This window comes from Tenebrio molitor, chromosome 8, assembly GCF_963966145.1.
Source record: "Tenebrio molitor chromosome 8, icTenMoli1.1, whole genome shotgun sequence".
NCBI classification, from domain to species: domain Eukaryota; kingdom Metazoa; phylum Arthropoda; class Insecta; order Coleoptera; family Tenebrionidae; genus Tenebrio; species Tenebrio molitor.
In genome coordinates, this window is record NC_091053.1 from 17,022,268 (window position 1) to 17,049,609 (window position 27,342).

The 27,342-nt window shown below is 33.7% G+C and overlaps 3 protein-coding genes across 4 annotated transcripts; all 3 read right to left on the reverse strand.

The window, feature by feature from the left end:
* Positions 1 to 4,635: 4,635 nt before the first annotated feature.
* Positions 4,636 to 21,426, reverse strand: LOC138136546 (uncharacterized). 2 transcript variants are annotated; one of them, XM_069055765.1, is made up of 4 exons: positions 21,263 to 21,426; positions 13,392 to 13,698; positions 6,235 to 10,896; positions 4,636 to 4,831 (listed from the first exon to the last, which is right to left on the reverse strand). In XM_069055765.1, exons 2-3 carry the CDS (start codon positions 13,620 to 13,622, stop codon positions 8,650 to 8,652), a joined length of 2,478 nt encoding a protein of 825 aa, XP_068911866.1. In that variant the 5' UTR covers positions 13,623 to 13,698; positions 21,263 to 21,426; the 3' UTR covers positions 4,636 to 4,831; positions 6,235 to 8,649. The 2 variants fall into 2 exon arrangements, with proteins under 2 accessions (XP_068911866.1, XP_068911867.1); XM_069055766.1 differs by having other exon boundaries at positions 13,392 to 13,679; positions 21,263 to 21,312.
* LOC138137082 (putative ankyrin repeat protein RF_0381) lies at positions 6,175 to 7,275 on the reverse strand. The gene has a single exon (XM_069056370.1). It carries the CDS (start codon positions 7,273 to 7,275, stop codon positions 6,175 to 6,177), a length of 1,101 nt encoding a protein of 366 aa, XP_068912471.1.
* Positions 7,291 to 8,457, reverse strand: LOC138137083 (transient receptor potential channel pyrexia-like). Its single transcript, XM_069056371.1, has one exon. The coding sequence runs from the start codon at positions 8,455 to 8,457 to the stop codon at positions 7,291 to 7,293; it is 1,167 nt and encodes a 388-aa protein (XP_068912472.1).
* Positions 21,427 to 27,342: the final 5,916 nt, after the last annotated feature.

Sequence of the window (27,342 nt, forward strand, 5' to 3'; positions counted from 1 at the left end):
AAAACACAATCATTCAAACACATTTTGCGAAATTGCTACTTTTATAAACAACCAAATGTAACAATGAGACCTGAACATATCATGCAAACGCGATTTCCAACCCGAAAAAACTTTTTTGTGCTTAACAGGCTTAAAAATGACAATAGGGGTTGCTTTTTGTGGATGTCAAGCGGCGAAGGTGACGATATACTCAGAGGATGAAATAGGGGTGAAGCGGCGAAGGTGAGGGTATTTCCAACTCGAAAAAACTATCTTTTTTTCTTAACAGGGTTGAAAATGGTAGTAGGGGTTAGTTCTTGTAAAATTAAAGTAGACAGTAATTTTCTTCTTGTTTTGAAGATCAAGTGTACAAAATTTCATCAAGATCGGAGTAAAACTGTAGATTTGCATACAAAATATACAAACAAACAGACATTCAGTTTTATATACAGCATGTCCCAGAACTCGCGGATCAAATTGAAACTGATTATTCCTTGGTGGTAATGAAGGTAAAAAACGTTTAGAAAAATATTCAGGGTGCAACAGCTTTTTAGTTATGAATTAATCAAATTGACCAATAGAGCTCGATCTAATTTTCCCTTTATGAGAAAATTGAGTACCTTCCCTCAATTGCCAAGCAACGTATAATTCGATGAATAATAAATAGTTATTTACACTACGAGAGAGGAAGGTAAAGCTTTTGTTCACGCGAATTGCATGTTCGGCCACGACGTGCAGCGGAGTGGTCGATGCAATTCAAGTGAACAAAAGCGGCCTTACTCTCGAGTGCTGTATTTGATTTTGTTCGATACCTGACATAACTCCTTAGAAAATGAGTCTGTAATTTTATATTCAAAATTTTAAATAAAATTAAAATAAAATAAATAAATCACATTTTCGGAGAGATCTGTTGCTATGGAAAAAAAAATTAAATACAAAATAAACAAAGTTTTGCAAAGTCAATAAAGTGATTGTGCACACCACGTTGTGGAAATGGATGACGAAGAATTCTGTGTTCCTGATGACGTCCTGGAAGAGGCAAGTGCCGCAAAGTACCAAATGGTGCCTACGAAATCAAAATTACGATACCAGAAAGAATTGGAAATATTTACACAATGCCAGACCGAGATCAAGGGAAAAGACGAAAGCAGCATCAGCGCGGTTATTCAATGTTGAAGAGTACACTGTTTGTATTTCAAAACGTTTATATCTCCAGGTATCCAGGTAAGAGGTTTTTTTAATAAGCTATTAGTTGTTTTAATATAATAAATTGTACAGGTTCAACAGTCTCACCTCCTTTTTGAAAACAAAATGTAGAAACTATCAGCCGAAAAAAGCTACAACTTCTTCAAGAAACGATGTTTGCAAGTTTTTACTGGAAGCGGCGGATCAAGAGTGGATGCTTCAGAAAGTTGTACTGATGATGGGCATATTCGGTGGCCGTCGTGATTAATTATGTAAAGTGATGAATTGTTATACAGTGAGTTTTTTTTAAGACTGGCCATAGGGTTTTACAAGCTACATTTTTCAACCCCCTGTTAACTTTTGTCCTCATGAAAATATTCAACCCAGTTTTGTAGTAAAGTTGTGGGATATGATAATGTATTGAAACAATTTCAATTTAATAACCAGAATCAAGGAATAAGTTATAGCAAAAAGACATTTTTTGAATTCCGTTTGCTCTAATTTTAAATTTTCAGTAGGCTAAAATTTCACCTGACATTTGTAATTTTGATATGTAATTGATTATGTGATTGCTTAACTGCCTCTGGAGGCCATTTTGAACATTTCATTTAAGTTTTATTAAAGTAAAGAAACTTGTTATAACATAAATAATGAATCTATCGTTATAAAATGTAAAATATTAATGTTCACACTATTTTTTGCAAATAACATTTTATTTGTAAATTGTCTGTTACAACCATTTATGTATTACAAATACAAAGTTAACAGGAGGTTGAAAAATTAGCATGTAAAACCCTCTGGCCAGTCTTAAAAAAACGCACTATATACGTTATTCACGTTGAATTGAACATTTCAAGGTCAAATAATTTAGCAAACAGTGACATGCACGTAAATACCGTTCACGATGGATTGAGCATTGCTAAATTCGCATTATGTTGGTTAGCTGTATGTCACTATTTACAAAACAATTACAGAGCCAAAAAATAAAATTATTTGACCTTAAATTGTTCAACTCAACGTGAATAACGTTTAGTTATTATTGGTATGTAATTATTTTCAATATACAAATTCTTTTTCATAAAATCGAATTTCAATTATGCGTGAGCGAAAGTGCGTGAGCGAAAGTACGTGAGCGAAAGTACGTGAGCGAAAGTGCGTGAGCGAAAGTGCGTGAGCGAAAGTGCGTGAGCGAAAGTGCGTGAGCGAAAGTGGAACCTTCACTCATTGGTAACCATGGATACAGACCCACTTTCTAGGGAGGTATCGAACAAATTATTTTCAATATTTATCTGGTCAACTTGCCAAAGGCAGGTATAGAATCTAAATCAGGGAACGCAAGAAGTTTCTTCTTCCGGCAATGAATGAAATATGGTTTGTTATGAGTGAAAATTTCCAGATCAATTGTAAGCTTGAGGGGTATGGGAAATTGACGGGAGGGATATGCTGAATTGAACCTTTGTTGATGGAAGTTAAAATGGCGACGTAGCGTCAAGCGAGTAATACATATTACTACCTTAAAAATCTTAGTACAAAGTGAAATATGCAGGGCCTGTGAAGTGAATCGGAATCACAAGAAATTTATCCTGACTCCTGTGCATACACTCTGCATCTGCAACGTATTAGCGCAGCTACGCTAGCGGGACTCGTCATAGTCGAAATGAAAGAAAAAACTTTTAGGAACATTCTTGACATTGCAAAAAAACTGGAGTTACACGTAGATTTTGAACAACAGATCAAGCATTGTGGCAGTTCTGAAAGAAAGAAGACAAAACTGGATTGAACTAACCTATTTAAACTAGCCAAAACTGAATAGGGAATTCCACAATTTTTCTTAGAAAGCAAAATAATTGCCCCAATCCTCCCACGTATTCTTAAACACTAGATAAATTTAAAATGTTACAGGTACTTGGAACATTATATCTAATGTGTATCTTTATATATTTCTAACACATTTTATTATAAATTTTAAACTGTATTTATACAAAATGCAAAAATGACAAAATTCCCTATTCATTTTTGCCTAGTTTATTTTAGCATCATTATTAGTAAAAATTTAAGATCAAATTTTATAACTAAACGATGTAGAATGCAACAAATGAAATAAGAAACATGCAAAATAAAAAGGATAATTTATAACAAGTGTTCAAAATGACCACCTTTCATCTGAAGGAATAGGCGAGTTCGTTTTATTAAATTTTCCCTTGCCAGTCTAAGCATATTAGGAATAACAGTAGCCAGTGTTTCGTGAATTTGGTCATTTAGTTCTTCTAAAATATTGATAGGTTCGCGGTAAATATAGTTCTTCAAATATACTTCTTCTACCGTCGTCATCAAAGGACTGAAGAACAGCATCTTCAGTCTCTGGCGTTCTAACTTCTCGCGGGGGACCACCAATTTCTTGTCAGGTAGGCACCAAGGACCCAGTGTCTCGAGCACGGTACACCAACCGTAGAAATACGTTATAATTTAGATGTGGCAAACGTCGTGGTAAACGTACTGCATATTCCCTTGCATCCTCACGTGCATTGCGCCGGCACTCTCCATAAATTTATGAGCATTTCGGCATACTCTGAAGCTGTATACTTGATTTCAATACGAAGTTTGACAATTTCGAATCAAATTATAACTTGACGTTGTCAAAATCTTCACAGTTGCCCAAACATTTACTTGAAATTCCATACCATTCTTACTAGAATTATGTTGCTAGGCAATTCAAACCTTTGGTTAAATATACGTGAAATTCAAATTAACAGCGTCCTTCTGATTGGTCAACTTTAATTATTCATTACAAAAAATCGATTATACCCTGTCCTTTTTTTTTAACGCAATTGCTTTCAGTTATCACCAAGGAAATCGCACTGTAAGTTTGATCCGCGAGTTCTGGGACACTTGTATATAGATTTCTGAAATGGTCTTAGACGCAACAAAAAATACTACATAATTCCAGTATTCACTACAGCACTGACAGTTTTGCTAAATAGTAGATTGCATCATGAACAGTAGAAGTGTGTCTTTTCCGAGACGAAGTCGAGGCAACTGGGCCAAGTACAAAAAGACCTTCTACTCTGAATGATATATACTATTTTATCTTCAAGTGGATAAAAAAAAAATATATCGGACATGAACTCATTTTTTTTCCTGCACTTACATTAATATTACAGTTTTCAAATTTTTGGTACCAGTCATTCCTACTTCCCTTGTAATATTATTGATACTTGCAGTTTCCATTATATTGGGTGATTCAAAATGATTGTGGATAAATATGGCAACTATGTACGACAATGTATGTGGCAACTCTGTAGGTAGGATGTAACACATCCTCGAGATTGTCCTGTCTCCGCCTCAAGCGGCGTCGGCGACAATACAAGAGACACATTTTCTAATAAAAATGTTTGGCTTTTGTACTCAAGATTAATTACGAAATATGCATTACGTCTTTATAGAAGTTGTTTTTGTAAATGATGTGAGACGTATTTTCGAAACTTTATTAACAATTCATATAACCATAGTTTACATTATCTTCTGGTGATTATTCCCAATCGCTTTCTGATTCTTCATCAGATGAACACCAAAGAAAATTGCTAAGATCTAAACTCCGTAGCCTACTCGAGAGATGTATCCGCCAGTTCCAGTATGAATCGACATGCTCATCGTCAAGAACCAATACCTAGAAAATGGACACTTTTTAATAGATAAAAAATGAACAGTCGATCTCGTGTTCTAGTATATTGGGATATAAGCAGTGTTGTTAAAACTACTTTCTAAAATGAAGTTAAGCTCAACTACAATCACTCTTCCAAAAATGTATCTAAGCGCAGCTTAAATACATTTTTTTGTAAATGTATTTAACTACAATTTTAAATACATTGGAAATGTAGTTACCATTATTTAACTACATCACAGGAAAGCAGGGTATAGAGGAAAAAACAAATAATTGTACAAGAAATATATTTACATTTGATACAATTTCCAACAAATGTTTGAAGCTGGGTTTATCAACTGTTGCAAGTGGACGCATTTCTTCTATTATATAGTTGATCACTGCTTCGTTGCACTGTAAAAGGATAAATCTTAATCGTAGTTACCGAAAGAAATTGAATTTATTGTCTATTAGTTATTACCTTTTCAATAGCTACATATTCCTTTTCTTGCAGAGTTTGCGGAAGCGATTGTAAACGGGGTGCATTTCACACCTTTTGGTTTCTTGCTTGGAGGTTGACCGTCTGTATCGTTATCAATCGTGATTGATGATCTTTTCACAGTTTTTCGTTGAATTACTTCATTCAAAACATCTACGCGTTGAGGATGTTTGCGTCGAATGTGAGTTAAGAAATTAGTGGTAGATTTAGTAGAACCACTAATTTCCCCCGATGAACCCACACATAATTGGCATTTTGTTTTAATTTTGTCACCATTGGTTTCGATGATCTTGAAAATATTAGTCTTGAAAATTGCTGGTAAACTCTTCTCGGTATTATTTTCCATTTTCTGCTCAGCTCGACACTAATAACCTTTTAAACACACTTTGACTTTATTCCACTAAAAACGTTTGTCAAATAATGAAAGTTTCCAAATTTTGGGCACAGGTAAACTCACAAATATCGCCATGGACCAATAGGCGATAACATGCTTACTTTTAAGTTACAGCCGGCATCAGATGCACCAGGCACCTCATTTCCTAGAAATATTTTCTGGACCCTCCTAATGACTATTTGTATTTAATAGTTCCTGGTATAGGGATTCGGATTAGAGAGGGTACTGTTATCTATAACGGGTCAAACCTTTCCGAAGTATTATAAAAATTTACCTGGACTAGACTATGTTAAATACTGTAGTTAAATGGTAGGAGAAATGTAGTTATTTGTAATTAAGTTAACGCGTCGAAAAAAGTAGTTAGATGAATATTTAGATACATAAAATGTAGTTGAACTACATTTCCAACTACTTATAGTTAAATATTTAACAACACTGGATATAAGGTTAGGAAGTGCATTATAACAGAATCGCTTTCTATTCAGCAAGTACCGTGACTATTTGAAAAATAAGCACAAACAAAAAACACAAACTTACACAATCGGACCCATGGTCATTTGAGAAATATTCCTCCAAAAGTTCAATAATCTGCTTTTTTCCGAAATTTGATTTTTGCTTACAATCTCGTATAAACGCGGTCATTTTCAATAACAGATCGCTCTGAAGGTGTTCATTTTCGACTGCAAAGTACAAAGGGTATTCTTTGTTGTTGACATCGAGATTATCTAGATCTAATCCACTTTCTAGGACTAATTCTACAGCAAAACAATTGCCCTCGTAAACAGCGTAGTGAAGAAACGTTACAGAATCAGACATCAACTGATTGTGTGCTGTAGCATCGAACAGTATCTTCACCACCAGATGTAATCCAGGACATGCTACAGCATAATCTAGAGCAGTTGCCTGGTCCTGATCTCGTTTGTTAACGTCAACACCCTTATTTAACAACATCTGAATCACTTTAACATCAGGGAAGTGTGCTTCTACGAAAGCAGCATGCAACACAGTCTTCCCGGAATCACAAACAGTATTAATGTCAGCACCGTGATCAATTAGCATCTTTACACAATTGTAATTTTGTCTGAAAACGGCATAGTAAAGTGCACTTCGGTTTTTGCAATCTTTAGCGTTTACGTTGGCACCATTTTCTAGTAAAAAAGATATTATTTCTGCATTTGAAGTACCAGAAAGAATCATGTGGTCCAAAATACTTTTTTCATAATTGTCTGTGGGATTAACGTCTCCCCCAGACCGAATGGGTGGTTCTAAGAGATCATAATCATGGTAGCAGGCATAATGTAAGGGAGTACGTCCACGAGAGTCTTCACCATTCACGTCTGCGCCCTTACTGATCAGCAACTTCATCATTCCTTTATTTGGTTTATTTTGTCTGACTATTGCATGTAATAAGTTTATTTTCTCAGCAGTGACAACTTTTACGTCAAGACCAAGATTAAGCAACATAACCAAAGCGTCATAATGTCCTTTTCTGCAACAAAAATATAACGGAGTTCTTCCACTGGCATCTCTGGCTTTTGCATCTATCCCTTTATCTATCAAGTGTTTTACTATTCCCATATTTACTTTAGGATTTTAGTGAGCGAAATGTAATGCGTTTCGTCCAAAGTCATCAGTCAAATTGATATTTGCTCCTAGGTCCAGTAAAAGTTTAACGACCACATCGTCATCAAGTTCAGAAGCTAAATGCAAAGCAGTTTTCTTCCAGCCACATTGTGCATCTACATCTAAACCACCTTCTATTAACGTTCTCAACACTTTTTTTCTTTCTTCCATTAAAATTTGTCCAGATTTGTTATTCTTTTTAATTCCAATAATGGCCACGTGCAACAATGTCAAATTGCGATTTCCTATTTTCACTGACAGAACGCTTGAATTTGCTCTAATGACAGCACGTAATAAATTTCGATAACCCATCTGTGAAGAATAATATGCAAGTGTGTCAATATCATAGCGTCTGAATAAACTTTCAAGGATTATTGAGTCTCTAAATTTGTTTAAAAAAATTTCTACTGCGAACAAGTTTCGGAGTCGAACAGCGTAATCAAGACAGTCCCATCGAAAGACGTCGTCCTTTTGAAATACATCACAATGCGATAACATTTTGAATATTTCTCTGTACTGTGTAGAGACTCCTTCGATAATATTTGCAACATATTTATTTTTGTAAGACGATGACGATGTGTCTACTTCTTTCCGCAAAAGAGGATGTACGACGCCATAAGTGCACAACAAATGAAGTGGACTTCGACCACCTTCATCTTTCACTTCATTCTTGTCCAAATGCTTTAAAACCAAATCAACATCTTTATAGATTACAGCCAAGTGAAGTGCACTATTTTCCGCCAACATAATATCGAATATGAGCTTCAGATTTTGATTTTTTGTTGTAAATAAGTCATCTTGCAGCAGAGAAACCTTATCCAGATTATTCTTTAGCCAGGCACACGCAAAATACTCTGCGTAAGTTTGGTGGTTGAAGATGGATTGATTATCGTCGGTCACTCTACTGACTATTCCAAACGGATCCCCGGTTCTCAATTTTTCCAAGAACTTTTGGCTCCTTCCCAAATTTATTTTTAACTTGTCGAAAGTCGTGGTGTCAAGATAAGACTCCAGTGCTGGCAATTCGTATTGTTCCAGATACAGATCAAAGTCAAACCCGAGCTGGTTCTCGTATTCGTGCATTCCCAATTTTCGATGTTGATGCTTCTTCTTTCCTTGGAAAAATATTTTATACATTTTGGTCAACACAAAAATTTCATGGTCGGGTTCTTTCCTTAAATTTTTATTGTCGCGAAAATTTTCTGTAACCATGAACAACTGTAAAGGGAATTCTAACAAGTGTCGACTATTAACCATTTCCACGCTTGCGTATATTTTATTGGTAATTTGTTTAATTTCATTTTCTTGGTAGATATTCTGCTGACGTTTTCAAATGTATGTTTTCTGCTGGTCTTCTGTCAAATCTTCAATTTTTATGGGAAATATGTCTAGGCTTCGCGACAATGTTTGCTCCAAATTTTCACGTGAAGTAATCCACACGCGATAACCCAACGAAGAGATGTTCTTAATAAAATCCAAAGCGATCTGAAGACAGTAACTATCTATTTCGTCCAATCCATCGAGAAAAAAATACATTCTTTTATTTTGTAAAAGCATCGAACGAATCTTAACCACTAATGGATCCTCCTCTTCTTCAAGAAAATGGTGCAATATTTTATCGTATGCACATGCATTCTTAAAAAGTGTTTTGTGATTGATTAAATTTACACGGACACTCCAATAACTGGAGGGACAGATGCTGCTCAAGCAAGTCACCAGCGTGCTCTTACCCATTCCGGGTGGGGAGCAAATGACATTCAGAGGATGATCGAGATATGTGAAAATTTCCATTTCATCGACACAAACCCTTCGAGATGTCATTGTTTCCAACGAAATTCTGTTTTCCTTACTTAGAACTGAAATACAACGTATGTTGTTGAGAACTTGTACTAAATGCACGTTTCTTTCGGTTTCTTTACAAATATCATTGAATTGAACCTCTTGCCATTTATTACTTGTCAGCAAAACATTAACTTTGCTTAATAATTGCTTTCTCTCTTCCACTTTCAAGTACTGGTCAAGTTCCATCACGTGGAAATCGAACTGTCGAATAGCTTTAATCCAAATTTGAGAAACCTTACAAATGATTAGGAGACAATCTGTTTTCTTACAAAACTCTGGCATTTTGATTAAGTCTAAACAAATCGTAGAAACACTTCTGGGAATGTAAGCTTCAAACGTATTCTTCTGCTTTCTACCGATTTGAATAATTTCTTGTGTCATTTTAATAAGGTCTGCAGTTTCAATTGTTCTCCCATTTCTTTGGTCAAAGTTGAGTAACTGATCCAAAAAAATTGATTGTCGACCTTGAAGAGATACCGCAAAATGTTTAATGATATCTGTGTAGACACCTTCATTTGGTAAATCGGAAAGATCTTGGAAAATATTCCATCCCGGAAAGTCGTCTTTTGTTGCGTTTGCCAATAATATCACTTTTTTCTTTTCAACTCTCTCGAGGAGTCTGATACCGTGTTTCACTTGTGCTTCATGACATTCTTCTGCTTTAACAATCAAGGGAACTTTGTTTAAATGCCACAACACTTTACTTCTTTCTTTTGGAGATAAATGCTTAATTCCGCTAGGACGCAATCCATATTTGAGCCCTGTCAAATTGATTTCATCATCATTTGCTGTATCGTCCCAAATGTTCGCGATAACTTCTTCATTCGTATCTCTAATAATCGTCATTTCAAATTTCATAATGGCTTCTCGAAGAAGTTTTGATTTTTCGTTGCACTTTCTGTCCGATATCGTTTGTATAAACGGCGTAAGTGTTAACTCAGCCAATTTTGCCACCACGTCATATTTAGTCAGGATAAAGTTATCAGACCACCACGTTTCCATGAACTGGATAAAACTTGAAGAGTAAGTAGCATCGTTAATTCCACACTCTTCTCTCAACGTCGCGTTGATTAACGACCGTGCTCCTGTCGTGTTAGTCTGATGAGCAAAGAAATAAAAATGTTTCAAATGATCACCAAGACCTTTAACTGATCCACTACACTGATTTAATTCAAATTGAAAAACTTTTGTTCCCTCTTTCTTATCGCTGATTTCTCTTCTGTTCATTAATAGTTTCCCAGGATCCAGTTCTTGCAGTTCCCTCACAACAACCTCTTCATTTGTATTGTCTTCATTTTGTAGACAAATTTTTGAATTATTCTTGATACTTGTCGAGTTATTCGTATATAAAATAAAACTGATATTCTCAATGTTTTCAAATTTTCGAACAGATTTTATATACTTCAGTATGCTGAAGTTGTCATTTTTCGCCGCAAGCTTTTTGTCGGTAACATTTTTCATGTTCTCAGAATGTTTCAGTTGCAAGAGAAAGATTTGCGAATGTCCATCCACAAAAGTCACTTTTAGCGCCACGTCGTCGAAGTCTCCGCAATCGTCACCGTTGGTTTTCATCTCAAAATCTGCCACAATATCACTTGTGCCGAATTTGAGAGCTAATAGAGCGCACATTAGTTTTTCATATTCTTTGCCGAGATCTGTGGTTCCAGCTCTTTTCTTGTAAGTATCAAATCGAAGCTGACTTGAAGAACCAAAGCATTTCGTGGTAGTTGCAAACTGAAGATTAAAGGAAAATGCGATAATTTTGTAATAAATTACATAATTATATTTTCAAAATTTAATTGAACTGGATTCCATGTTGTGATCTATTTGTATTGTACAGTTGTATTACTTTATAATTTCTAAAATTACATATTGTTAAAACTGAGGTAGAGCACTTAAGACTCCTTGTTATCACTTCTCAGCTATACCCGGTGAAATTGAAATGTATCATAATATGTAAACCATAGTATTTTCAAAAAATGAATAAATTGAAAATGTCCCTAAACTAAATGTATCACTTATAATATCCAGATGCATAGATTCTATCCAAATTTTTTTTCAGTGCATTACTGACAAAGTTATCAATTGCTTTGTCAGGAATGCACGAAATAGTTATTTTTATATTAAGTGCGCGAAGAGAGTGTTTTTTGTGCATGAAAAGGTCTTTTACGCCGAGACAAAGGTCGAGGCAGTATAAGCCTTTGAATGCACAAAAACATCTTCGCGCACGAAATATAAACAATATTTTTTCTATAATTGATTCAAAAAATTGAAATTAAAAATTCAAATTTTTGAAGGAACTCTGAAGTTTCAATGCAGTGACCATGTTGCTAGGTAACTAATAAAAAACAGTGCGTGAAATGAAAAACAGAAATAGTCTATAATTGATTCGAAAAATTGAAATTCACGCATAGTTATCTGTGCCTGAAGTGGGTCATTTTCTAACGTGTATTTTTTTTTTGCATTGTTAGGAAGATCGAAACCATAGAAACCATACAAAACAGTGTGTGAAATGCAATTTCACGCATACGACTATTTCTGTTTTTCATTTCACGCACTGTTTTTTATTAGTTACCTAGCAACATGGTCACTGCATTGAAACTTCACAGTTCCTTCAAAAATTTGAATTTTTAATTACAATTTTTTGAATCAATTATAGAAAAAATATTGTTTATATTTCGTGCGCGAAGATGTTTTTGTGCATTCAAAGGCTTATACTGCCTCGACCTTCGTCTCGGCGTAAAAGACCTTTTCATGCACAAAAAACACTCTCTTCGCGCACTTAATATAAAAATAACTATTTCAGGATATGAACCTATGCAGAGGGATATTCAGCAAGGAAATCGCATGAATGCATTAACCATGAGTGAAAGACCACACAAAACTGGTCATAATTAATAATGTGCATTCCATTCTCCCTTAGTTGCAAATGGATGCTGAGCACTATCGACAAATATGATTTATGAAAATGTACTAATTCGAATAAAAATTTTGCTATTTTTGTTATACTGGAAATATTTTTCTTTCCACCTAGATTTGTCAAAATTGTTTACGGAAATATTTTATGTATCCATGGTTATAACAATAAACGTAACTTTTTCATTGGATAGTAGATTCATTAATGCGATTTTCTGAAAAATATTTTTAAACAATGGTAATTTTTCTTTAAAAATACATTCTCCTAGTAACGAGACATGTCAATGCTGTCATTTCCTCACGTTGTAAAGAGCGATCAAATTAATTTGTAATCGAGTCATCCATGGATTTGAATCCGTATGTCTTTTCGATTGATATGCTCAGATCTAACCTGTGTTTTAAGTTGCGTTTTTTGTTCAAGAAACGACATACGATTTCGGATTCATGGATAACTCGATTACAAATTACATAATTTGATCGCTCGATACAACATACCAAGGAACCTTAAGAATCACTTCAGAAATAAAAATGGAATTCTTTGTTACTTAAAAGGTATTATTTAAATGTTAACGTTGAAGATGAAAATCATTTTTTCGGATTTTTTTTTAAGTGGGCAGTAGAGAGCATTCAAAAAAACTCGTGGTCAAGTGGTCTGGGGCTTGATTTTGTTTCTGTTAAAGTGTGTCGAATAGGCCGTGGTGTGTACTACATATTTCTTTTGCCAAAAAAAAAAAAATCATTCGAACTAACCAATGAGAATTTTTCTTCATTTGGTGCAACAAAATGGTATTTGATATACATTTAAATCATACATTAAAATGATAATCAAATTAAGATTATGTATCTGAAGGAAATGTTAAAGCACACCAATTAAAACGACAGGACATCATGCTTGGCTACAATTTTTTGAATGTTACTTACGAATCAAAATTATTTTTTGGTTAAACAAAATATTTTTACTTGTCTCATTTACCACACCTTCCATATCTTTGAAAGATCTAGTAATCAACTTGTACAAACATTATATTGCTTCACAATATTGACCCAATTTTAAGATAACATAAATTTAAATACGTTTTTTGTTCGACACTGTCAGAATTTGAGAATTTTCTCCTATAAAGATTTTAAGCGATTTGGAGCCTTTAAGGGGCTCGTCGAACAAAAAAAACGTTGTATTCAACTCGTTCGTGTGTCAATTGGGCTTTTTTGGCTCTCGTGGGCTTTTAAAACTCTCGTCTCACTCGCGTTTCAAACTGGCCCACTCGTGCTAAAAAACCCCAATTTACACAAGAACTCGTCAAATAAACTACTACCATAGGAACTCCTTTCTGCTTTTCATGAGTAGCGCCCTCGCTCCATAAGTTTCGAGGTTCCTCATTATGCTCATAATTTAATTTACTACCGCAGAGAGAATCTTGTGGCTTCACTTGTTTAGTACATTTCTTCTGCAACTTAATTTGTTCGTCCACTTTCAAACTCTCTTTGTTGGTACAGTGTTGCTCCAATTCATTCGAAATTTCATTACGGTTATCCTTATTGTCCATGTTTGGGATTCTGATTTTTTAATAACTTTCTTCAAATGCTCGTTTTATGTGTTTTATCTGCAACCCCGATGAAAAACTGACAAAAAAATATACATATTCAAAATATAAATAATTCATTAAATAATCAACTAATGAATGACAGTTTTGTTCATTACCAGTTGTTTTCTCTTTTCTGTTTGAACAAAAAAAAACTGAGAACTATACAGGCTGTTGGGGAATGGTCTCCCAAGAATTTCAGGGTGAGTTTATCAGGGAAAATGTGGTCGAAAACCTTTATACCGCTTTTGGATAAATTGAACCGTTTTTTGAAAATAAAATTGTTCCCTGTTGTTTTGGGACTGCTGAAATATTGCTTTGTGCACGAAAAAATCTTGTATGTTTCGATTTAAAAATGATTGCTTGGTAACGATTTGAAATTTACTACTGTCAAAGTCTACACTTTGACCTGATCTATCTTTTATCCGTCGGCTGCAAAGATTACAATAGTTTACAACGCCAGAATATTCTATCGAGGAGTATGCAGATATGCATTTTGTGTATGGGGAATGTAGGGGAAATGCCAGTGCTGCTGTCCGAAGGTATGCTTATGTAATGGCAAACGGAGGATATTTTAAGCATTTATTATGAATGTTTTCAATACTAATACAAATAAATAAAGAATAAAGTTACAGAGAAATTAACGAATCTTATTAGAGTCAGTGCTCGATTTCAAAACACTTTAGAGGTTGATCGAGATGTGGTATCACAAATGAAGCTGCACAAATAATTTCAGTTCATTGCATCAATAAAAGGGGACAGTCCTGATAGTTTTTGATGATCTATTCTCCAAGGGAAATATTTAAAACCGAAACGGCATTGTGACAGTAGGTACTCGATAAAATCTGACATGAGGCATTGTTGTTTTTGATTGCTAAGCAAAATTTTTTGCTTTGACAATTTTACTCGTTGAATTTGGGTATTTTTATTCTGGTTAGACCCGAGAGCTTTAGCTCAAGGGTTTAACCTTTGAATAAAAATGCCCAAATTCAACGAGTAAAAATGTCTAAAGCAAACATGTTTAAGTGAAAATTGGGAAATAATGTATCAGATATAAAAAATTATGTCGTGTTATTTTTGGCAAGATTAATTCCAGAATACAAACTTTAACGTTAATAATTAATAAGGACTGTTTAAGTTGGTAATGCTGAATTTTAGTTTTAAATGGTACAACTGGAGTAACTTCCGGTTGTTGACGGCTTCACACTGACAGCCGCATCCCTGACAATTCAAATTTAACATTTCAAATTAAATTAAACATGCTGGTGAATCGTTCGAGAGAAGAGTTAATTTATGTTTAGAGCAAAATGGGGAGCACTTCGAGAATTTCCTTTAGTTAATTTTTAGATTATTATTCCGAATTCCAACATTGATTTCTTTTTGCCGTTAATTTTTACTCTCATAACCTACCATTTTGTCGTTGTTAATGCTACGTCAGATATCTGTCAAATAAACCCACAAAACGTATCCCGTTGCAGTGTTGTAAATAGCCGAATAAAAAAATGTTCTTAATTGTGTTGCCAACTTAAACAGTTCTTCTTGATCACCCGGTACTTACAGTTATTAAAAACACAATTATTAAAAACAATGTGAAAATCTGACAGGAATAGCATTCAATTTTAATCACTTTTGACAAATGACAAAGTAGCAGGACGTTTTAACCGTGATAAACATTTTTGATTGGATGAAAGCAAGCGCTCTGATTGGCTGAACTCGCACGTTTGTTGTATATGAGAATTAATCGCCAACAGAACTCTTGAAAATTAACATTTTTTAAACATTGATCTTTTTTTAATCGAATATTTTTTTAAACATTTTCCTAGCCCCCAATTCGACACTTCGCTCATGGTTTAATCAGTTGAAACGAAAGCGTAAGCGAAAATGTGTTTGTGCCATAAAAAGGTTGCAGTTTCTTTTGAAACAAGAACGAACGCTTTTTCCAATGTTATCGTTATCACTTATCGGTTGTAATTCCACGAGAGCTCTGGAATGATCGATTTTTAACAGGAAAGCTCTCCTAGGTAACGAGTGTCACTTTGACAGTATTAATTTCCCGACACCGAAGGTGTTAAAACAGATCATTTCAAGAGCTAGAGTGTAATTCGGTTGATTATTTCATGAATTAAATAGTACCATTTGACAACAGTATTTATTTTATTACTTTAGCAATAGGATTGAAAACACCCGAGAAACCTACTTGACGAATTATCGAATTATCACTATAACCCAAAAAAAAAGCCTTACGATTGGTCGAAAACGAGGATGAATGAAGTAATAGATACCTAATTGGTGAATTTCACTAATACCGAATTAATTAACCGATATGGTGTTATTGTATGGGGAAGCTTTAGGTAATGCGGTCGAAGCGCGGCGGTTTACACGGAGCGATTTCCAAATCGTAGAATTCAAGATTCGCGGACTTTTTCGGCAACTGTTCAACGAGTGGGTGATCACAGAAAATTTGATTCACCAACTCATGATCTGGGAGGTTCAAGAAGTGACCACGTTTTCGAAATAGAACCTGAAATTTTACAAGCCATTGAAGAAGAGCTAAATTTGAGTATCAGAAGTCTTGCTTTATGTTTCGGTGTTTCCACTTTTATTGTCTACCGCACGTTACATTTTTACCATGTCCAACGTGCCTATCGCATTTGTAATGTATAGGTATAACTATTCTGAATCGATTATTATTTAACAACGGACGAAATCAAAATCGTTTAATTGGGCCCCATAATTTACTTCCACGCTTGAATGGATTTTCTTCAAAATGTGCTGAATGATCTAGTTAATACCATTGAAGAATTAACTGTCCGTGTGATGCAAACGGCCGAAAACATATGTGAAAATGCGGAAATATGTATTTGTGCGAACACATGGTTCTTATTCCGAAGGACACAAGCCTGCATGAATAATGAAGGTCGCCATTTTGAACATTTATTATGATTAAATCAGGTCAGTGAAATTATTACTAACCTATCTCAATAATACGTTTTTCTAATCCCTAATTTGACACTTCGCTCATGGGATAATCATCAATTGAAACGAAACAGAGAGTGAAAATGTTTTTATGCGCTAAAGACTTTACCAGTTTTTTGAAGAAAGAACGATCGCTGTTCTAATACTAACAGTTTTTACAGTTTTTCATTCGAGGATTTTAATCGAGTAAAGGCTCCCCCAAACCAACGCGAAACTTTCGCTGCGAATCCGCGACGGAAAATTCGCAGCGAAATTCGCGGCAGAATTCGGAGGATACTTCACATCGTAGCGAAATAAATCGCACAAGATTTCGTCAGATTTTTAGTTCAAATTTTATCCGTTTTCGCCTAATATTTATGTGATGTTCATGTGACAAGCTGTATAATATAGGATAATGTCGTATACTCGTATAATTTCAATAAGTGTCTCTTTTTTATTCATCTTGCTTCTTGCTACCGTCGCGAAACCAAAGAAAAAAAACCACACCAACGCGGAAATTCGCGTCGGTCGCGAATATTCGCGCCGCAAACAAATTTGCATCTATTGTTTCCACGATAACAAATCTACACGTTCAGACTGGCACGATTTTTTTCGCTTGGACAGCGTTTTTATCCGCTGCGGATGTTGATTGGTTGATTCGCGATCGGACGCGTTTTTCTTTGGTTTCGCGACAGTAGTACTCGTACCTAGGAAGAGGAAAGTTGAAAACGGAGAAACTTATTGAGATTCTAAGAAACTACCCTATATTATATGACCTGTAACATCACGATTATAAACATATTAGGAAAAAGGACAAAGTTCTCTTGTTGTGTTTCAAGGTCGCGTCAAGGTCGCGCCAATGTCTTAAGGCGAATTTACACGGTGCCAGTAACTCGGCTGAGTAACTAAAATCCAGTACTGGACTCTCCGTGTAAACAGACGTTTCAGTATTAAAATTTAGTACTTGCTCCAGTAATGATTCCAGTCAAGCGAATAGAAAGCCTTCCTATTTACTGGAGCAAGTAGTTATCCCCACCCTAGCTCGCCAGTGCACTAGACCTGTGTAGACATTTTCAATTCCCATACAGTTTTTGTATTCTTCAATGTCCTCTGTAGCAAGCTCCTTAAGAAACATATTTGACGCACCGTGGGTGTTTCTTCGTGCTAACCACTTTCTGATCCATAGCCTTTTTCTTTGTGGATTCTCCATTATTAAAACCATTTGGAAAATATCAATCAACTCACATAATATTTTGACACATGATTTCACTGATTATTTTATAAGGAAATTACGTCTTCAAACGCCGTTCATTTTTTCATTTGCTTCGTAATAAATAACCTCAAAATTCTCTACTAGATTTTATAACTTAATGTCGTGTGAACATATGTTTTTAGTACTAAGTAATTTTTAGCTGCTTGACCAAGTCACTAATATGCTGTGTAGACGACCACTGTGCTTTCAAGCTCTCGATTTTAGTACTGTCTTTTAGTTACTCGGCCAAGTTACTGGCACCGTGTAAATTCGCCTTTAGTATAACTAAAGGGCAAGGAAAATTCATTTTCACAAGGTTTGAGTGGTGGAAAACGATGTAGGAGGACGCCCTGAGGCTGTATAGCCAGAAAAAACGGAAAAATTCCGGAAGTACCTAAACTGAACAATAACCGAAAATGCATGCATATGCATTAAAAAATATTTAAATTTTTTTTAATTTTTGCTATTGAAAGATTTAATTTACCACGCGAAAACGGTGGTAGGGGTTTTTCAAATCTAGAAATTCTACAACACAAACAAATTGCTTCACTAAAAAATTATTTTCTCAATAGAGCTCGTGATAACACTTTTTTTAATGCTTTGATTTCAGCCGATAAAGGCTACACACCTTTAAATTTAAGTGATAATATAATTTCAGATATTGTTGAGCCAAATATACCTGACACTATAGCAAATATAAAACAGAAGTCTTTACATGGGAGATATTTTAAAGAACTGGAACAACCAGAAATTAATATTCAGGCTTCTCATGCATGGCTTAAAAAATTAAATATTCACCCTGAGACTGAGGGTTTTATATTTGCAATACAAGATCGTGTTATCAATACAAGAAATTATAAAAAACACATATGCGGTTTTCAATCGATCATTGATAAATGTAGGATTTGCGGAACTGGAGGGGAAACCATTGAACACATCATTTCTTCTTGCACCGTTTTGGCTCAAAGCGAATATAAGAAACGTCATGATATATTCGCTAAAATTATACACATGAATTTAGCTGTTAAATTCAATTTATTAAAGGATACACAACCACATTACATTTATAAACCAGAAAGTTGTTTGGAAAATGACAATTACAAATTATATTTTGATCGCACAGTTTTAACTGACATTCACATTCAGCATAACAGACCAGACATTATTATTTTAAATAAACAACAAAAGCAAGCATATCTTTTAGATATAGCTGTTCCAAATTTCCATAATATAACACAGACATATAACACAAAAATCTCCGTTGCTATGAGAAATCTTTGGTAGTTGAAATTCAAAAAGGTATATATTGTACTCATGTCATATCGTGAAGAAATTCCTTATAATTGACACAGAACATAATAAAACACAACAAAGTCAAAATGTGGAGGCGAGACGCCGGTAATTATGTTGATAAGCACTGCACTATTACTTGATAGTAATATCCGTAGTAGTGTATGTACTCCGGCAAAATTGCCGTGCCGCCGGGTGGCTGAGGGATAGTTTAATTTTTCATTTTTTAATTTTTAAATATTATACATAATAACTCTTTTTAACTTTTTAATGAATACGAAAATTGATGAATACTACTACTAATTAAGTATTTTCTTTATTTACTCATCTTTTGTTAATTTTACCAAGCAGAAAAAATACTAGTCAATGACATTACATGATTTGGTGGCTAAACATCCATGTTAAATTATCCTCTTGGTAAAGTTATCAATCGAATGATAAATCTGCACTTAGATTATTTAAAAAGCTAACCAGAACAGTAGGTATACTTCATCCAGCGAGAGATTGGGAGATTTTAAATTATAGACTTGTAACCCAACACTACAAAATGCACTAGAATACATTAATTAGAGCATAATTTCAGAGCAAAAAATGTTACTGCTTGAAGGTAAATAAATAAATAAATAATTTACGCTAGGTAATACGATGTGATCAAGAATGACTGAATCTGTTCATTTCTGTAATACATAGATAGCATAAACATAACCGGCATAACCTAAAATGTTTTTAATGTCGTCTCAAGTTAAAAAATCCGGTCAGTGCCAATTACGAGACAAAAAAACACCAGCACTTTTCAATTGTTTCATTGCCAACAGACTCAGTCATTGTTGATCACGCTGTACAAGGTGATTCAAGTTTTACTGCCCGCACGATAAACCCTACTAAAAAATTAGTCAAAATTATGAAACGTTGGGCTTACATTCCCTTCATATAAGGCTTCAAATGTGTGCAATCAATTTTCCCGTATCACTTCATTCAAAGCCATAAAATTTTAAAAATTGATTTTTATCCAAAAAAAAAAATGTTTTTTCGTACACGCTCATAATTCACAATTAATTCAGAGAACACACTTATGAAATTGAATTATTACAATTTTAACATTAAGAGGGAAAAATGACCAAGATTTACAACTGCAGTGTCATAAATAAATACCTCATTGTTGGGTAGACATCTGTTGACAATTTTTCTAGTAATTCTTAAGTCCCTAAAGGGTACCATAAACAAGCCATGTCAAGCTCTTTTGTGGAAGTGACCGCCCAATTTAATAATAAATCATAGCTAAATCTTGCACTTTAATATCAAATTCCATTTATTTCGGAAACCGGTGATTCGAAAGGACTCCCAGTGATTATGTAAATTAATCTAGCGGTTATTGAATTAAAACGAAATATTTTCCTGTTTCATTAAAAAAGTTTTTTAATTTTTACAGAATGTTCTACAGCCATACACAATAATTCCTGAATTTTCTGAGAATTTTAAATCACTCGGGCGGTAAAACTTGAATCACCCTGTATATACTTTCCCTGCGTAGAATTTAGTGAATTTTATGTCAACCAATCTCTCTTGCTGCTCTCATTGGATCATTTCCAACATTAGTAAAGGTACCAAGTTCAGGTTCTGGTGGGCCCAGGCAGTTTTCACGATTAAAATAGCATCAACTTTTGTTTGTATTGACCTATAGAGTATACGCTACTTTTGTGCTAATATACCAAAAGCGTTTTCTACAACACTTCTCGCGTTGGTGTGGGAGATCCTTCTTTTTTCGTCCTTCGTTCTCAATGGATGTGTAAACACATGAGCGGGTATGAATTTTAGGGTTCAAATCATATTTAATTTTAACTGTTTTGAAAATTTTGCGGAAAAAATGATTTAAAAAAAATGTTTATTTTAACAAGTGTTACTGGTAATTAAATTTATTACGTGGACTTCCATAACACCCTGTATAGTAGAAACGTAGATATTGATAACTAAATCGAGATAATTTGACGTAATTTTTTCGTAGTACTTTAACCAAACAAATAGGTATCCTATCTTATTTAAATATGTAGGTACTGAATAATTAAAAATGACCCGATAAAATGTTGAAATTAGTTTGAAAAATACTTACATGCGAGCAACAGATTTGACGACAAAATTAGCCACGGTGCAATTTTTAAAAATGCATTATAAACACTCGTAATTTTTCTTTGTGTCTAGTGAGATGACTAACACATAACCTCACATGATTATGGGTCGCCAACTAATTGCATTATCACAAGACAACAAATATTATACATTTTTCTAAGGCCCATATTCACCAACGCCAGTTAAAGTTAACTGTAGGTTAAAATATACGAAAATATTGTTGTAACAATAGGTAACTAAGGTAACGAAACATTTTAACCTACAATTAACGTTAACTGGCGTTGGTGAATACGGCCGTTACACTAATATCTTATACTGTTTCCATGGTGCATTTGAGCTCACATCTTATGTTTCCCATAAAATACGCTTCTCTCTATAAGACACGTCGTCAATAGCAACGTATCTTATAGAGTCATAAAATACGCTCACACACATCATTCAAGTAACATTTTATTCATCATTTTTACAGTAATTATCACAAAAGTGAAAAGTACAATTATTGAATTGGAACTGCCACATTAGCTTCGTGCTCTTGTTCCTAACATCTTCTTCTTTAACTTCTGCTGTTTCATCCAATGCAGGTGCCCGGCCATCGAAAACTGGCAATCTTTACATTTTCTTCAAATGATTCTTGCCGTAGTGTGAATGAACTTTTAATGAAGTTCTACACGCTTACCCCATATCAAGAAAAGCCAAAATGACATCTTCCGTTACCTCCGTGATGCTTTTTTATTGTTCCGGCCTTGAAACGAAGCGTACACCTTTTCGTATGCACTTTTAGACTTCATTGGTAACAAATTGCCCCTTTTTTCTTATTTCTTCTGAAACGTTTTGGCACATTTCAACGATGAAAATTGTTTTTTTCCAAATTTGTTGATATTATTACCATAGTACCCACGGCAACCTCCGCATTTTGTGTATTGTGACGCACCTCGAATAATTTCTGAATTTATTAAAATTTCTGATAAGATGTTAGTGTTAGAAAAAATCTTGAAGACAACGCGTGTTTTATAGTTTAAAAATCTCGATCTATTAAATCCTCGCTCCCTGCGGTCGCTCTGATTTAAACTACGATCTCGATTTTTAAATCGTCTATAAAACCCTTGTTGTTTTAATAGCTATAAGACCTTCAATCAATGCAGTTTTCTTGATAACAATATAAGGAGCCGTTCCAGTTCGAGGTGATTCTACTTTGTGCAATTAACAATAATTATTTAGATCAAAGAACACGTTGTCGCGTTAAGATTTTCGACGTGTGTCAGGAATTGATGGAAGTATTTCTGGTTGCATATACCTGTTTAAATTTAAATTTTGAAATTTTTACTGAAACTCGACCAAACAGGCAACAGCGCTGTATACAGTATGTTATTGAAATGCGTTAAGAAAATTTAAACGGTGATAGAACTCATCAAACAAATTACTTTTCTATTTACAATTTTTTGAAAAATCTTTCGAAACCCAGATAAAATTTTAATTAGTTTGATCGTAAATTCTAGTACCCGCCAATGTCTCCACGCGTACATTAAAAGTGAAAGAAGATAAAAACTTAGATAGTCAAGCAAAAACCAATTCTTTATTCTCAGTAAGTTACACACCACACTTGACCAAGGGCACTAACCTTTAAATTAAATGTTCTAAATGACGCCCTCCGTTATCGATCACGCTCTTGTGTGTCCTTCGAGCCACAGAAGCTTGAGTTCTTATCAACATGTCAGAATTTTATAGAATTGCCTCGGTGTTAACTGGAGTCTCATACACAATCTGTTTTAAATGGCCCCATAAAAAAGTCAGAAAGGTTTAAGTCTGGTGAACGAGCTGGCCTTAAAACTGGTCCATTACGACCTATTGAAGAAGCCATTGACAAAATCCAATTCGAGGTGGTGGATCTTCTGGTTTTAAGTGTAGGATACGTTGAAGATAATAAGGATGTAATCCCTGTTCGTGCAGCGTTCTCCAATTTGTGAAACTGGAAACGACCATTCGGAATGCAAATCGTCGGTAACTAACATTCGGTTCTTCCTCCACAGCTTGCAGAATTTCAGGCTCCAAGTCCAAGACACGGCGAGATCTTGAACGGCTTCGATCTCGGTTGAGAAGACCATGATCCCTTGAATGCTGGACAACATTCACAAAGGGGTGTTGGTCAGTAGCGCGCCGCGGTCAGTTTACCCTTTGCTAGAAATTTGATGGCCCCAAAACTTACCGCCGCGCGCTACTGACCAAAAGCCTATTACTACCTGGCGCGCAACTGTCCTGTAGGATTAACTACTTTCTACGTTACCTACATCAAAAGTTTCCTGATGGAATTGTTTGTACGGATAATAATTATAATAATTATAATTATAATATGAGAGTGCCGTGACAACTGTCTAAATGTCAATAAATTCGCTCTCTAATAAAAACGCGCCAAATGTTGTTGCAAGTGCTTCACTGCAATCCAATGGTGCTACACTAGTTAGAAAACGCAAAAAATGGACTATGGAAATGAATATTTTCATTATACGGGAATATTTTCGGATCACGAAACTACAGGATGTTGTGAGTACTTACAGGCTTGATTTATTTAAAGCATTCCAAAGTAAGTACCCCCAGTTTCCTGTTACTATTCAAAATTTAGCTGACCAGAGGAGAGCCATTATGAAGAAAAACTATATCCCTTCGGCAATTTTAGAAAAGATCAAAAATGATATAAAGTTAGAATTGTCAGTTTCTGACAATAATGAAGTTTCTAATAATTTAGTTGAAAATTCTGTTGAACCGCAAAGTTTACAAAGTTTACCAAATCATAATGACTCTTTCTGTTATCAAAGTAATTCAACACCAAACAACAAGATACAAAACGACATAAATAATTTAGACTTGAGTTATAATGATATACATGTTATTAATCAAAATTTTTACTAGAACTTTTAATAGAACTCTGAACGAATTTGAACATATAGAACCATTTAATAGACCACTATTACCTAAACAACAAAGCTCCAAAAAATTCTTTGCAATGATTGAAATTTTAAATCAATTCATTTTACCTAAATTTGTAAATAACACGACAAGTTTTAGAAAATTACACAGTATCATATATAGTGGAGCTTTAACAATTATCAGATTAAATGGTTCAAAAGAAATTGACCAGACAAATAATATAAAAGCTAAAGAATTACCAAAATGGGAACGAAGACTAAATAAACGCATTAACAATATCAGACGAGATTTAGGTAGAATAACTCAATATTTAAAAGGTATAAATTCTAATCATCTAAATAACTGTATTAAATCGATTTTAAATAAAAACAGAATACATTGTTTAAAATATAACGAATATAATGAAACATTAATAGAAATTAAAGACACTTTATTACAAAAATTGAATATTTATTCTAAACGATTAAAAAGATATAAAAATAATAAACAACGGAAATTTGAAAATAAACTATTTAGAAATAATGAGAAGTTGTTTTACAAAAATTTAGCAGATAATAAAACTCAAAATAATAATGGTCTACCAAATATAAATGAAATTAAAGAATTCTGGTCAAACATATGGTCAAATGAAGTTCAATTTAATAATCAGGCAGAATGGATTCCTAATTTAGAAAATGAGATACCAGATTGTAATAATCCACATCATATTCAAATTAGCCTTGAAATTTTAGTTAAAAATATTAATAGTTCACATAATTGGAAATCCCCTGGAGGTGACCAAATTCATAACTTTTGGTTAAAAAAATTTACTTGTATTCATAAATGCTTACTTGATCACTTTAACGGATTTATTAGGAAACCTAACACATTTCCAGAGTTTTTAGCCCATGGTATAACATATCTGAAACCAAAAGATTCCGATACTAAAAATCCATCAAAATATAGGCCAATCACATGTCTGCCTACAATTTATAAAATTATGACATCTTGCATTAAAGTAATAATTTACGACCATTGTCAAAAATTAAATATACTTAATGAAGAACAAAAAGGTTGTGTTAAGGAGTGTTTTGGTTGTAAAGAACAACTCATAATAGATACGGTAATAATGGAACAAGCTAGAAAAAATAATAGAAATATTTGTACCGCATTCATAGACTACAAAAAAGCCTATGATTCAGTACCACATTCATGGTTAATTAAAATTCTTAAAATTTATAAAATTAATTTGGATTTGATTAACTTTTTATCCCATGTTATGACATTTTGGAAAACTATTTTAAATTTATCAATAAACAATACTAAATTAAAATCCGAACCTATTCAAATTAAACGGGGAATTTATCAAGGCGATTCTTTAAGTCCTTTATGGTTTTGTCTAGCCATCAATCCTTTGACAAATCTATTAAATAGCACTGGATATGGTTTCAATATTAGACTTAATAATACCACACTATCCAAATTAAATCACCTTCTTTATATGGATGACATAAAACTTTATGCATCTAAAAAGAATCACATTTTATCTTTACTAACAATAACTGAAAATTTCTCAAATGATATTGGCATGAGTTTTGGTATTGATAAGTGTAAAACGCAATCAATATGTCGTGGTCATTACGAAAATTTAGAATATATAACTAAAGAAGGAGAAATCATTAAAAATTTAAATAAAGGAGAATTTTATAAATATTTAGGTATTAATCAATCAAATCATATTCAACATTCAATTATAAAAGAAAATTTAGAAAAACAATTTTATTTAAGAATTAAATCTATTTTAAAATCAAAATTAAACGGTAATAACTTAATTAAAGCAGTTAATACATATGCTGTTCCATTGTTGACCTATTCTTTTGGTGTTATAAAATGGTCCAAAACTAATTTACAGAATATAAATATTCAAACTAGAGTTCTCTTTACAAAATTTTGTAAACATCACTCCAAATCTGCTATTGAAAGATTTAATTTACCACGCGAAAATGGTGGTAGGGGTTTTTCAAATCTAGAAATTCTACAACACAATCAAATTGCTTCACTAAAAAATTATTTTCTCAATAGAGCTCGTGATAACACTTTTTTTAATGCTTTGGTTTCAGCGGATAAAGGTTACACACCTTTAAATTTAAGTGATAATGTAATTTCAGATATTGTTGAGCCAAATATACCTGACGCTATAGCAAATGTAAAACAAAAGTCTTTACATGGGAGATATTTTAAAGAGCTAGAACAGCCAGAAATTAATATTCAAGCTTCTCATGCATGGCTTAAAAAATCAAATATTCATCCTGAGACTGAGGGTTTTATATTTGCAATACAAGATCGTGTTATAAATACAAGAAATTATAAAAAACACATATGCGGTTTACAATCGATCATCGATAAATGTAGGATTTGCGGAACTGAAGGGGAAACCATTGAACACATCATTTCTTCTTGCACCGTTTTGGCTCAAAGCGAATATAAAAAACGTCATGATATATTCGCAAAAATTATACACATGAATTTAGCAGTTAAATTCAATTTATTAAAGGATACACAACCACATTACATTTATAAACCAGAAAGTTGTTTAGAAAATGACAATTACAAATTATATTTTGATCGCACAGTTTTAACTGACATTCACATTCAGCATAACAGACCAGACATTATTATTTTAAATAAACAACAAAAGCAAGCATATCTTTTAGATATAGCTGTTCCAAATTCACACAATATAACACAGACATATAATACAAAAATTAATAAATATTTAGAACTCTCCGTTGCTATGAGAAATCTTTGGTGTTTAGAAAAAATTTCGATTTTACCATTTATAATTTCAGCAACAGGAATAGTACCACAATCTCTTTTTAAAAATTTAAAAATTTTGGACTTAGAGAAAACATTAGTGGTTGAAATTCAAAAAGGTATATTATTATACTCATGTCATATCGTGAGGAAATTCCTTAACATTGACACAGAACATAATACACAACAAAGTCAAAATGCGGAGGCGAGACGCCGGTAATTATGTTGATAAGCACTGCACTATTACTTGATAGTATTATCCGTAATAGTGTATGTACTCCGGCAAAATTGCCGTGCCGCCGGGTGGAGGTGGGATAGTGAATAATAATTATAAAAATCTTATATTAA

Excerpts from the sequence above, each read along its gene's own strand:
- LOC138137083 (XM_069056371.1), bottom strand. The coding sequence starts at position 8,457 with ATGTATAAAATATTTTTCCAAGGAAAGAAGAAGCATCAACATCGAAAA.
- LOC138137082 (XM_069056370.1), bottom strand. The coding sequence starts at position 7,275 with ATGGGAATAGTAAAACACTTGATAGATAAAGGGATAGATGCAAAAGCC.
- LOC138136546 (XM_069055765.1), bottom strand. The coding sequence starts at position 13,622 with ATGGACAATAAGGATAACCGTAATGAAATTTCGAATGAATTGGAGCAA. Across the intron at positions 10,897-13,391 it reads AGCAGAAAGGAGTTCCTATG|TTTGCAACTACCACGAAATG; the intron begins GTAGTAGTTTAT and ends TTTAATCTTCAG.